General features: G+C 42.9%; 1 protein-coding gene across 10 annotated transcripts in view; it reads left to right on the plus strand.

Annotated features, from left to right (window-relative positions):
* NUTF2 (nuclear transport factor 2) overlaps nucleotides 1–12,825 on the plus strand; it is a 52,267-nt gene that overhangs the window by 20,979 nt on the left and 18,463 nt on the right. For 6 of the 10 annotated variants that reach the window (XM_037877891.2, XM_037877883.2, XM_037877888.2 and 3 more), the window contains exon 2: nucleotides 6,120–6,244. In XM_037877891.2, the coding sequence (XP_037733819.1) occupies nucleotides 6,146–6,244 (99 nt within the window). In that variant the 5' untranslated portion in view covers nucleotides 6,120–6,145. Of the gene's footprint in view, nucleotides 1–3,773; nucleotides 4,002–6,119; nucleotides 6,245–7,244; nucleotides 8,356–12,825 lie in introns of those variants that run through there. The other 4 variants (XM_037877884.2, XM_037877895.2, XM_043526389.1 and 1 more) reach the window with 4 other exon arrangements.

Raw genomic sequence — 12,825 nt, forward strand, 5'->3', positions numbered from 1 at the left:
AGATGAAGGGACATATGAATCTTTAACGCACCTGGCATGTAAATATCTTGCAACGCGGGCTACAAAGTGCCATGCAAACGCTTGTTCTCACTTTCAGGTGACATTGTAAACAAGAAGCGGGCAGAATTATCTCCTGCAAATTGTAAACAAGTTTGTTTGTCTGAGCGATTGGCTAAAAGTAGGACCGAGTGGGTTTGTAGGCTCTAAAATTTTACATTGTTTTATTTTTCAACGCAGTTATTTTTTGTACATAATTCTATATTTGTAAGTTGCACTTTCATGATAGAGATTGCACTACAGCACTTGTATGAGGTGAATTCAAATACTGTTTTTGTTTTTTACAGTACAAATATTTGTAATAAAAAATAACTATAAAGTGAGCACTATACATTTTGCATCTGAGTTGTAATTTAAATCAATATATTTGAAGATGTAGAAAATAAAATAAATGGTATTCCATTATTGTTTAACAACGCGATTGATTTTTTTTTTAATAGTTTGACAGCTCTAATCTGTGTGTTATAATGGATTGCGAATTGAATGTGTGTCAGTGTGATGCAGTTGTGAAAAAGGCTAATATTGTTCTGGGATGTATTAACAGGAATGTAGTATATAAGACACAGGAGGAAATTGTCCTCTGCTCTGCTCTGGTGAGGCTACAGCTGGAGTACTGTGTCCAGTTAAGGCACCACACTTTAGGAAAGATGTGGACAAATTGGAGAGAGTCTGGAGGAGAGCAACACAAGTGTTTTAAAGGTTTAGAAAACCTGACCTATGAGGAAGGGTTTGTGTTCTTGGGGTTTTTTTAAAGGGTATACACCTTTAAAGGATAAACACCTGTCAGGGATGGACTAGGTTTACATGATCCTGCCTCAGCACAGGGTCTGGACTTGATGACCTCTTAAGATCCCTTTCAGTGTTTCATTCCTATGATTTTATGACCTATTCACCAATTTCATCCCTTTTTTGTGTGTATATTTTTGTGCATCTGTACTTGGTCAAATATTAGCACAAATAATGTCAAATATTTGACAGTTTGAGTTGTTCAGGTACTAAGTTTTTATAAAAGAATGTAACAGAACAATACACCACACTGTTTAGTTTCAGGTATGTGTCGTGCATATAGGGGTAAAGTCCAGTCCCAACCATAGTCACAGTAGCTTCTCCATAGTAAAGGTTGCAGGGACTGTCCCATTTTAAGTCTAGATTAAAAACAAATCATTTTATTTCTTTTTGGGGTGGGATTTTGCAGCCAAGATTTGTAAAACTTCCAGAGCAATGGCGTCCATCTGGAGCTGTTGGAAGAGTCTACGTGTGCGCGTGGAGAGTGGGGATTGCAAGTTTCTTAGCTAAGAGCAAAAACAGGTTACAGCAGCGTTTGCAAATGGCTTGCCCTTAAATTGATACTACTGGTGCAATGGATTCTTGAAGCTAAATGCATGTGACGTATGAGAGAAGATTTAATTTAGAAATAGCCAATGTTCAGATTAGCTAACCTTTTTAGCTGCAGCAGAATGTGCTAGTGGATGTATGCCAGGTGCCAGTGCATCTCTTAATGTTAATACCTGCTACTAGCTTTACACTGGAGTGATTTTAAACAGGCAGCTGTGGGCTTATTTGGGAATCATACAGATTCATATGCCAACTGAAAGCTTAGCTCTCTAGTTATGGTTCATGTGGCAGGTCCCACTCCTCTCTCTGTCCCTTGCTCCTTGGCCCCCCTACCTTCCCTGGGACTGTATGCACAGAGACACCTGGGCAGCATGCACTGTCAGGGCAGTGAGTGGGAGCCAGCCCCAAAACTTCCCCACAGCCTCCTGGGGATCCCTTATTCCTGCTCCTGGGTGCAGTGTGAGAAGGGAAAAGGGGTCTGCTGGGGAAGCACTTCACTGCTCAGCAGCAGCCAGGCAGGGGTGTGTGTGTTCTTCCTCAGAAACCTACATTTTATGTCAAATATCAAAACAAACAGACAAAAATAAATAAACCAACCAAACAAAAACCCCTTTCACTGAACATCCCATTCTAAATATTAAGACTTGCGAAGTTTCATTTTAATAGCTTGACAGCCCTGGAGACTGATGTCCTGATTATCCTTGGAGCAGGTGCACATGGGCATTTTCCTGCCAGTGTGCCTCAGCCTAAAAGTGGAGAGCCCAATTCTCAGATTAGATGGTAGTTTGGTATAAAGCCTTCTCACACTGCAATCATTCTACTGGGATAGCCACCAAAGGAGCTAATTATGCAGTTTATGTACTCATCTGTTCTTTATGGGCACCTGAGTCCGATCAATAGCACTATCACAATTAGGAAATGGTGCAACACATTTGTAGGGCTAGAGTGTCACCCGGGGAGGGGAGAGCACGAAGCACTCTGGGATAGGGTTACTTTGACTTGGGTCTGTGCACTGCAGTGTGGATGCTAGGTTTGAGCATGGATCAGAAAATCCTTAACCTTTAAACCTAGGGTTTAAATGCAGTGTAGACATTCAAGCCCAGAGTTCCTGGACACAGGTCAGCTGACCTGAATTCCACTAACCTTGGGCTTATATTACTGTGTAGAGAGAAAAGGAGTACTTGTGGCACCTCAGAGACTAACCAGTTTATTTGAGCATAAGCTTTCGTGAGCTACAGCTCACTTCATCGGATGCATTCCTGTGAAGTGAACTGTAGCTCACAAAAGCTTATGCTCAAATAAATTGGTTAGTCTCTAAGGTGCCACAAGTCCTCCTTTTCTTTTTGCGAATATAGACTAACACGGCTGCTACTCTGAAACCTGATTACTGTGTAGATATACCCTAAAGCTCATTCTCAATTTAGGAAAAAGAAAATGTAGCTTTTCCTTCTTGGGAGGGATTCTCAGAGGCTTTGCTCCTCTGCTCTCTCTAAGAGAGAAGTAGGTCGCTTGAATTTTAGAATTACTATTAAGTTTGGAGATTTTTCTACTATTCATGCACTTAACTTTTTCTTGTTTTGTTTGTCACTGTGGTTCTCTTTCAAACCCAGTTACTGATGTAAATTTTGGCCTCCAGCTTACATAGCACTGAAGATAAATTTTCCAGATGCTGCAGTATATGAGCCAAATTGTCTATAGAGTATAACAGAGTTCTAGTGTACATTTTAGACTATCATTAGAATAAGAAACGAGAATCTGCTTGCATCAGAAAGGATGGCTTAATGTTTGATCATAGCTTTGATTACTTTAATGGTATACATTCTAACTCCATGGATGGATGAATGTTAAGCTTTATGCACATCGCAACCTCCTGGGCCTGTTTCTGAACATGCTCCTTCACTTTTCCAAAACCATATGAACTGGGGCTGTGTTTTGTGATGCCGCCAAAGAACTAGGCTGAACGAAATACTGTTAACTTGTTTTTGTTTGTTTTAAAAAATATTGAGTTTTCTAGCAGTGCTCCTTAAATAAGTATTTTTTTAGATTTAGTTTTTTTAAAATGTGTTTCTCATTCTGTTCATCTAGTGATTTTTAGAAAGGTTTTCTGTGCAGATCTGACTGAGCACAACAAAATTAAACACGCTCATACTCACCTCTCGTTCCCCAGATCCCTAGCCCAGTGACTGAAGGGTGAGGTTTTTGCATGGATATTAGATAGCAAAGCCAGGCAAAGTTGATCGTAATAGTGAACACTGTGTGGGGAGCCCAGCCCAAGAAGGTGACAGCCAAGAGGTTCTGCTCACGTGGGCAGTAGAAGCACAGCATAGACTTAGCGAGAGCTCAACTGCCTGGAAACTTTGCCACCGTTGATTTCTCCACAGGCTCGTGCAGACTATGACAAACACTGCAGGAAGGATAGAAGACTCGTCTGGGTCTAATGCAAAGTCTGACTAAGAAGTTCACATCTTATGTCTTGGGGTCTTCAGGAATTTGGTGATGAACTTGGAAGTGAGATTTTAAGTGAAATATTAGCTGCAATATAATAGCTTGTACTGGTATTTTTTTTTAAAACTCACCAGCGACTCTAACATATAGCTCCTCGTGCACATGTAGGTTCTAGCTACTATATTTGATTTGTGTTGTACTTTTCAATGTATATGTAATTAACGTAAATTATCGTGTGTGTGGGCAAACTTGCTCCATTTCACGTGTGTCAGGAAATGCCTCCTCTCTCACACCAGTCCTCCTTGAGAGAAAAGGGATCAGGATTGATTCTACAGGTCCCTTGAGCACTAGCTAGAAAAACAAGCCACTGCTCCCACCCTAACCCTACATTCAGCCAAGGGGTCCCACATTCCTTTCAAACTTATTGAATTGTTCCTGACTCTATGTATGATACTCATGCTGTCTGTCCTTCCTTCTGTTCTGAGAGGAAGTCCCCTTGTAATATTTAAGAATAATCCCCCACACAGGGACCCACAAACTTTTCATCCTTTTAGACTGACAAAGTATCAACAGTTACCTTTAATCCTTGATTGAAATGAATGTTTTACCCCTTCAGCTCACTGCCAGAAAATGTTAGTGAGATCTGTCTTGAGCATTCGAGCTCTGGGACTACTCTCTCATGTAAGGGCAGATGGGTTATCTATCCCTTAGTGCCCCGCAACAGTTTCTTCAGTTTACCTCCATTAGAACAGCCAAAGAACATTCTACCAATACTTTAACAGGCGATTATCTGAGCCTACCTTTTCCTGTTGAGATCTCAAACATAGTGGTGCTGCTTTTGTGGATTCTAGTTTTTCTTATATTTGCTAACGCATGGAGAATCGGTGTTCAAGAATCAAAATCGGTGATCAAGGCTAGGTATGCAGGCACCACAAGAAGCTGCTCCAGGGGCTAGCCTTTGTCATTCTATTCACAGATCTGGAAGGTCCACTTGAGGCTCAATACTCAATTTGTAACTTGCCAAAACAAGATGGCAGACTCATTGATTCTGTAACTGGCAAAAAAAAAAAAAAAAGTTTCTGCTCCCACCTTTGATTAATGTCTCCATGCTGTATGCCAGGGGATACCAGCCCTAATCCATACTGGGAAACTGCACCAGATGAGGTCATTTCTGGGGAAAATAGAGTTCCCCTGTTATACTAACTATAAGGCAGTGACTACCACCTGCTGGTATCCTTACCAGTACTTCTAGGTCATGGCTGTTACTTCAGGTTTCTCCTCCCTATTTTTTAATAGTGAGCCTTGGTCCTGGGCCCCAATGCATAATTGCTGCCATCCTTCCTCTCATTCAGTTGTGCGTGCTCTAACAGAGTTTAGATTGGTCCAAATCTGGTACTGCAAGAGCAGACCAGGCTCCACTGAGGGCTAGTTTGCCTAGTTGAATGGGAAGTGGTGGGTACTGACTGCCCCAAAGGAGATATTTAATGTAGAAAACAACTGCACTGAAATACTGGGGATCACTGTCTTGTGGTTATTGGTAGAGGTGTCGCTACAGAGCGGGTGACTGTAGCTTTGCTCTTTGGGACAACAAAGGAAGCAATTTATTCCCCAGTGTGCTGTGTATAATGGCCATCACCAAGTGGCAGAGGCAACTTTATTGGCGCAATTAAAGGCTCCATTCTCCATTGCCCCTGTGCCAGAGAAGTGCAGGAGCTCCCTAAATGCAGTTCTGTGTGACATCTGCAGTCACGCTGCAGACAGCTGCTATATTGCAGCAGCACAGATCTGGTAGTCTAAAAGCCTCGTGAGAGTTATGTTCTTGGCTGGCTGTAGTCTAAGACTGCTTTAACTGTTGTTTACTTATTAACACGGCCTTTGGCGGCTCTTTCGTGTCAGAAGGGGCGACTTGACTACCGTCTTTAAGTATCTACATGGGTAACAAATATTTAATAATGGGCACTTCGGTGTAGGAGAGAAAGCTGTAACAAACATACATGACCCAATGGCTGGAAGTTGAAGCTAGACAAATGCAGACTGGAAATAAGGTGTACCTTTTTAATAGTGAGAGTAATTAACCATTGACACAGTTTACCAAGGGTCGTGGTGGATTCTCCAGCACTGACCACTTTTAAATCAAGATGGGATGTTTTCTAAAAGACCTGCTGTAGGAATTACTTTGGGGCAGGTCTCTGGCCTATGCTCTACAGGAGATCAGACTAGGTGATCACAAGGGTCCCTTCTAGCCTTAGAATCGAACTGTTCTTTCTTACTTTTTTTTACAGTCACTGGCTCCGGCGGAGGATTCAGAATGGGAGACAAGCCTATTTGGGAGCAGATTGGATCCAGTTTTGTACAACATTACTACCGGATATTTGATACAGACAGGACCCATTTAGGATCCCTATATGTAAGTACCAAATGAAGGGGTGTGAGGGCCCTCTACCACTTCATAAATCTGCCTCTCTCCTGTGGGAGGAGGGTTCTCATAACCCTTATCAGATTTCATTGACGTTTATCTTAAACTCTTGCACTGGAAAAGCTGATGGTTTTTTTTTTTCCCCCCAAATCCAAAATGTTAGTCATCTCAGTCACACTTCCTGGATTATTTATTCCCTGCCCCCTCACTTCTTCTTAGCATTGTCTGCCTGGTTTGTGGCAGCTGTGCTCAGAACAGCACCCACTGGTGGTAGGTTGTGAGGGCACCGTAGGTTGTCCCATGAGGAAACCTCTGCTTGCTTCGTTTTGCTAGTTAGTGGGGTAAACTGAATTAGGTAAATTTGGGAACTCAAAGATGGAGCTGAACTGGGGATATCAGGGTCCGCATCTATAACCCTGAGAATATGCTGGGAGCAGGACAGTAGCTGTTTTTGTTATGGGAAAGATAAATGTGCCCTCCGTGATCTCAAGACCCCGCCACAGCCAGCGCTATGCCTAGGGCCCTATCAAATTCACGGTCCATTTTGGTCAGTTTCACGGTCATGTGATATTAAAAATTGTAAATTTCATGATTTCAGCTATTTTAATCTAACATTTCACAGTGTTGTAATTGTAGGGGTCCTGACCCAAAAAAGAGTTGTGGGGGGATTGCAAGGTTATTCGGAGTTTGTGGTACGGCTTCCCTTACTTCTGAGCTGCCACTCACTGGTGGCAGTGCTGCCTTCAGAGCTGGGCAGCTGGAGAGTGGTGGCTTTGAGCTGGGAGCCCAGCTCTGAAAGCAGAGCCGCCTCCAGCAGCAGCGCAGAAGGATGGCCTGGGATGGTATTGCCACTTTTACTTCAGTGCTGCTGCTGGCGGGGTGTTGCTGAGCTGGGCCCTCGGTCAGCAGCCACCACTCTCCGGCCGCCCAGCTCTGAAGGCAGCAGCACAAAAGTAATGGTGGCAATACCACAACCCCCCTAAAATAACCTTGCAACCTCCCTGCAACTCCCTTTTGGGTCAGGACCCCCAATTTGAGAAACGCTGGTCTCCCCCATGAAATCTGTATAGTATAGGTAAAAGCACTCAAGAGATCAGATTTTGAGGGCGGGGAGACAAGATTTCATGGTCCGTGATGCAATTTTCATGGCTGTGAATTTGGTAGGGCCCTAATTATGCCTGAAAAGCCTACTCATGTTCATTTTCCATTCAAGCACAGAGTGGAGCCATGTCGGAGGTCTGGCAACTCTCTGCTCTTTGCCTTCTGTGACTCCCTTTGCCTATAGGCTGGTGCCAGGGAAGCTCCCTGTTCAAGTGGTGAACAGTGGCATAGGGATTAAATTGTTGTACCTCACATCCAGGCTTTCCATTCCCACTGTGAGCTTTCCTTTTCATGGATGCATAGGAAGCAGGCTTAGACTTGGCAATCAGATGGAGCTTGGTAAGTCCCAGCTGTGCCTAGTAACTGCAACATGTGGTTCTCAGACTTCATGTTGTATTTCTCTTCAGAGCACAAGAATTTAAAATTTTACTCCTGACTTGTTCCAAATTCTTTTGTGGGGGTCCCCAAATTAAACCCCTCTGGAGCTGTCCAGCTCCCGTCTCCACCATGGCCACTCCTCAGCCAAAGCTTTTGCGGGGTGGAGAAAACTACTGAAGTAACAAAGGCAGCGCGACTAGGCCGTGTACACTCTGGTGCTCCCCCTTCAACTGTGCATTGGTGGAAGCCCCTTCACCCAGCTACAGGACCCAGGTAGCAGCTTCCTCCTGCAAGCAGGCCAGAGTGGCTATTTCCGAGCAGGCCCAATGGAGGAAGTGGTTCCCTCAAAGCCCTACCAGTGCCACCTCCATGAGCAGTGTCTGCCCCATGCCCTTCACAATGCAGGTATCAGCAGGCATGGTGGATGCCCCAGCTCCTGCGTCCCCTGTATAGCAGCGCCACAGAAGATGCATCTATTTTTCCAAAGGATGCATGAGACTTCAGCAGTCTGTCTGAGCTACCTCTGCTTCTTGCTCTGCTCCTCTGGCCCCTGCTCCAGCGACCATATCCACTATCTGCAGGGACCCCCTACCACAACTTCTCCTGTAATGACCCAGACAGGGGTAAGTCGGCCTTCTATTTATGTTCACAGTGTCCACAAGGGACCCTTAGGCAGAGCTTTTTCAGCAGTTGCATCTTCCTTATGGATCCCTACAGAACTTGGGCCCTTAATCACCAAACATTTACGCTTGGTCCTTTTTCCATGTGCAAGGACAGCCAGAATCTTCAGTAGCCAATAGTTTGTCTTCCTGAGATCTCCTGAACTGGGCTCAGCACTTAAAGGATTGCGTAACAGCTTCTCCACCAGCTCTATACAGCCAGGGCACGCACTGCTATGACAAGTCCTTCTCATGTGTCCTCTGACAAAAGAAGAACCAAGCCCAAACACCTCTTTCTCAGGAAATACCCAGAGCCCTCAGACCATGCCAAAAAAGCCAAACTGTTTCCTTTCTCCAGAAATGAAGCAAAAACCGGAAAGGCATCTGAGTCAGTCTGCCCTGTGACCGCTAAAGCAACAGGCGTTTAAAAAAAGTAACTGAGGCTTTGGTCATACAGGAACCAAAATGAAGGAGATGGTATTCTGAATCATCTGAGCTCTAAGCGGACTCTCAAAGGCCACCAGGAATCTGTATCTAGAAACGGACTTCATTTTGCTTTTAGTCTGCTCGAGTTCTGGTTTGCATACAACAGAGCCACTCAGCTCATTTTTTGTGTGTGTGTGTGTGTGTGTGTGTGTGTGTGTGTGTGTTCAAAAATTCAGTGAAGTTTTTTTTGTTTTGTTTTTTTTTAAAGTGTGTGCTATAGACTTTAAGGCCAGAAGAGACCATCATGGGAAAGAATTCTCTGTAGTAACTCAGAGCCCTCCCCATCTAGTGTCCCATCACCAGCCATTGGAGATACTTGCTGCTAGCAGTCACATATTGGCAACATGCCGTTGTAGGCGGTTTTATCATATTTATCCCTTCCATAAACTTAATCAAGCTCAGTCTTGAAGCCAGTTAGGTTTTTTGCCCCCACTGTTCCCCTTGGAAGGCTGTTCCAGAACTTTGCTCCTCTGATTATTAGAAAACTTTGTCTAATTTCAAGCCTAAACTATAGTAACTTGATGGGGGCATGGGATAATGGATGTACAGGTCATCCCTTGAAGCACTCAACAGGCGATCACTTCATCACCTGGACAATTGGGTGGCTAGTGTGGTGTTGGCCATATTTTGAAAGAACAATAACAAATGGTCTTGTTTGAGCATAAGCCCTCTGAGGCCAGTGTGAGCTGCTTGGTCCTGACTGAATTAGTCCTAAGTGGCAGCTCAACAAGGTACAGGGCATGTTTTAAGTACCACGGATATTGCCAATCTTGGTTATATGAAAGCAGTTCGTTATAGTGATTATAACACTCAAGTGAAAGGACAAGTGTTTCAGTAACTTAAATATGAACCACTAGAATAAACAGCTTGGAAGCAACAAGGTGATGTACTGTGCAGAATACAGCAGGTCAGATAAAATCATTACCTTGAAAAATATTACATCTGTGTTTTATTTACATTTACTAAAGTTACTTTCTTCTCATTTTAGTCTTAAACAATTGAAGTGGCTACTCTGTACTCGTTTCTGTAGAATTTGACTTTTTACACGGAGTTTTCTGTTAGGTTTCACACTTAATGTTCATCAGCACCAAAAAAGACCACCCCCAGACCCTCTTTCTCGTCTTTTGTTTTGAGAACACCACAAACTAGAACACACAATTGACAAGGTAATAGCTGGTGCTGTGCTTGTAAGGAGTACCGTCTTCTGATGTACTGAACAGTCACAAATCAGAAAGATTGAAATGCTGCTCCACCAGGGTTTGCAGTGACTGGATGTCTCCTGGAGGAAGTGTTTGAAGAGGAGACTGAGGTTTTAGAAACTGAGCACGTGAGTGTCCAAATAGAATCATAGAAATGTGATGCTGAAAGGGACATTGAGACAACATCAAATCCAACTCCCTGCACTGAGGTAGGACCAAGTAAACACAGACCATCTCTAACAGATGTTTGTCCAACCTGTTCTTAAAAACCTCCAAGTATGGGGATTCCAAAACCTTCCTTGAAAGCCTATTCCAGAGCTCAACTATCCTTACAGGTAGAAAAAATTCCTCATATCTAACCTAAATCTCCTTTGCTGCAAATTAAGCCCATTACTACTTATCCTACCTCCAGTGAAGATGGAGAACAATTGATGAGTCCTCTTTATAACAGCTCTTAACATATGTGATGACTGTTGTCAGGTCTCTCCCCCCCCCCCCCCCCCCCCCAAGACTAAACAGACCCAGTTTTTTTAACCTTTCCTCATAGGTCTGGTCGCCTTTTATCATTTTTGTTGCTCTCCTCTGGACTCTATCCAGTTTATCCACATCTTTCCTAAAGTGTGGTGCTCAGAACTGGACACACTATTGCAGCTAACGCCCCACCAGTGCTGAGTAGAGTAGGGCAATTACCTCCCATGTCTTACATATGACACTCCTGGTAATACAGCCCAGAATATTAGCCTTTTTTGCAATTGCATCACATTGTTGACTATATTCAATTTGTTCTTCCACTATCATACCCAGATCCTTCTCAGATGGAGTCATATAATGTTTACAAGGAACCTCTTGTGTATTATGATTATTGATGAGACACAAGCCCCATGAACTTGTGCTCGTCCAGCTTTTCTAAATACTTTGTATGACAAGCATTGATATCTCGGCGCATTCGCCTGAGTATTTGACTTCAGCCACTAGTGTGCATGGATATAAGTGCCATATGACTAGTCTTATGACAGCCAATATGGCTAAGATGACGAAATCTTTTGCCAGTAACATGGCTGATCCGCACATATGCTAAATTTACTGTCAGGAAACTTTGAAGGAGAGAATATCAGATCATATTGACTATGCACTTTCTTTGTCATACCGCCTGAAGTAAGGTGGAGTACTTCTTCAAAGTGGCCAGTTAATGAAAATCTGCTAACAGTATAAACAGGATGTTGAGTCTCTGCCAGAAGGTGACAAATACTGGTGTGAAGAGGGGTGCTGAGGCATTGCTTTAGATGTGGATGTCAATAGCACTAGCCCTCAGTTCTATAGCGAGGAATTCATGTTCAATTGCTGAAACTGTTGAAGTCTGGAAGACTGAATAAATTTACTGACTAAAATTGTGGTGCATGTTCTGAAAGCTTTATGATCACGCATAAATGCCATGTCACTTTGTAAAATATGATTGATCCCTGCATGTGCCAGGTTCCACTCACACCAGAGCAATTGGCACTTAATGGGTTTCTGCTGACAGTAACTGCTGTAGCAGGCTACTGTTGTCTTTATTTCAGAAAGTTACTTTCTCCAGTGAAATACTGAAAAATGTAACAGCTATTCAGAGATGGAAATCTCAAGTAAAGAGCCTGGCTGAAAACAAAGAAAGAAGACATTGAAAGAAGAGTTGCAACTCTTAACAGCTCCAGTTTCTTCTACTGGTGTTGAATAACCTGTTTTCATCACTCAGCTTAGTGCAATCAGATATTTGCTGGAGAACAGATAGGTCTTCAAAGCTGACTTTCCTTATTTCCTTATTGAGCATTTAAATTCTGAAAGCCTTAAAAGCACCCTCAGTCAGTTTGAATAATGGGACTCTCAGGTAACTAAGATTTTGGACCATGGATTGTAATTTTGTTTAAATTGTTGCATTATGAAATTAATAAAGATAAAACTTTGTGTGTGTTCACAGAAAGCTTTTACAAATTTGAACTTTGTTTTGAAATGCTAAACAACTTTTCTGTTTTAAAATTGCAAGCTTTTTGTAGACACACTGATTTTGTACCATTATGGATTTATAAGACGTTTTGAATAAATACAGTTTTAATGTTCTTTTGCCTATACCAGTTTCTTGTGGTCTTCTGATAAGAAATCCTACCATTAATGACCCTGAAAACTGCTTTAAAAACTGCACTTATAATGCAGTTGATTCTAAACATAAACATTGCAATAGTGCAAAATTTCCAATTAGGTTGTGGCTTTGTAAAGGTCAGTGAAATCAAGAATTTAAAAAAGAAAAAAGAGATCATGTGATTTTAATGCTCCATGCTTCAGAGAATCCAGCTTCTTGGGCTATGTCTACACTACTACTTATGTTGGTGTAACTTATGTCACTCGGGTGTGAATAAGCCACCCTCTGAGTGACGTAAATTACACTGACCTAAGCACTGATGTGGACAGTGCTCTGTTGGAGGAAGTGTCTCCTGCCGAAACAGCTACCGTCGCTCATTGGGGGTGGATTAATTAAGTCGACGGGAGAGCTCTCTCCTTTTGGTTTAGAGCGGCTACGCTAGAGAGCTCACAGCAGCTCAGCTGCACCACAGTAAGCTCTTAGTGTAGCCATAGCCTTGGTCTGACAGGAGACTGTTCTGACTGCATCCTCTGAAACTAACTTCTAGTGGCCATTTGTTCTGGTGCTCATGGGAAGCAGCTTTAGTGGACCACAGATAGGGCAGGCTTCTTGCTTCTTACAGTCTAGAAGGGCTCA

The sequence above is a fragment of the Chelonia mydas genome, chromosome 12, assembly GCF_015237465.2.
Source record: "Chelonia mydas isolate rCheMyd1 chromosome 12, rCheMyd1.pri.v2, whole genome shotgun sequence".
Classification (NCBI taxonomy): Eukaryota; Metazoa; Chordata; order Testudines; family Cheloniidae; genus Chelonia; species Chelonia mydas.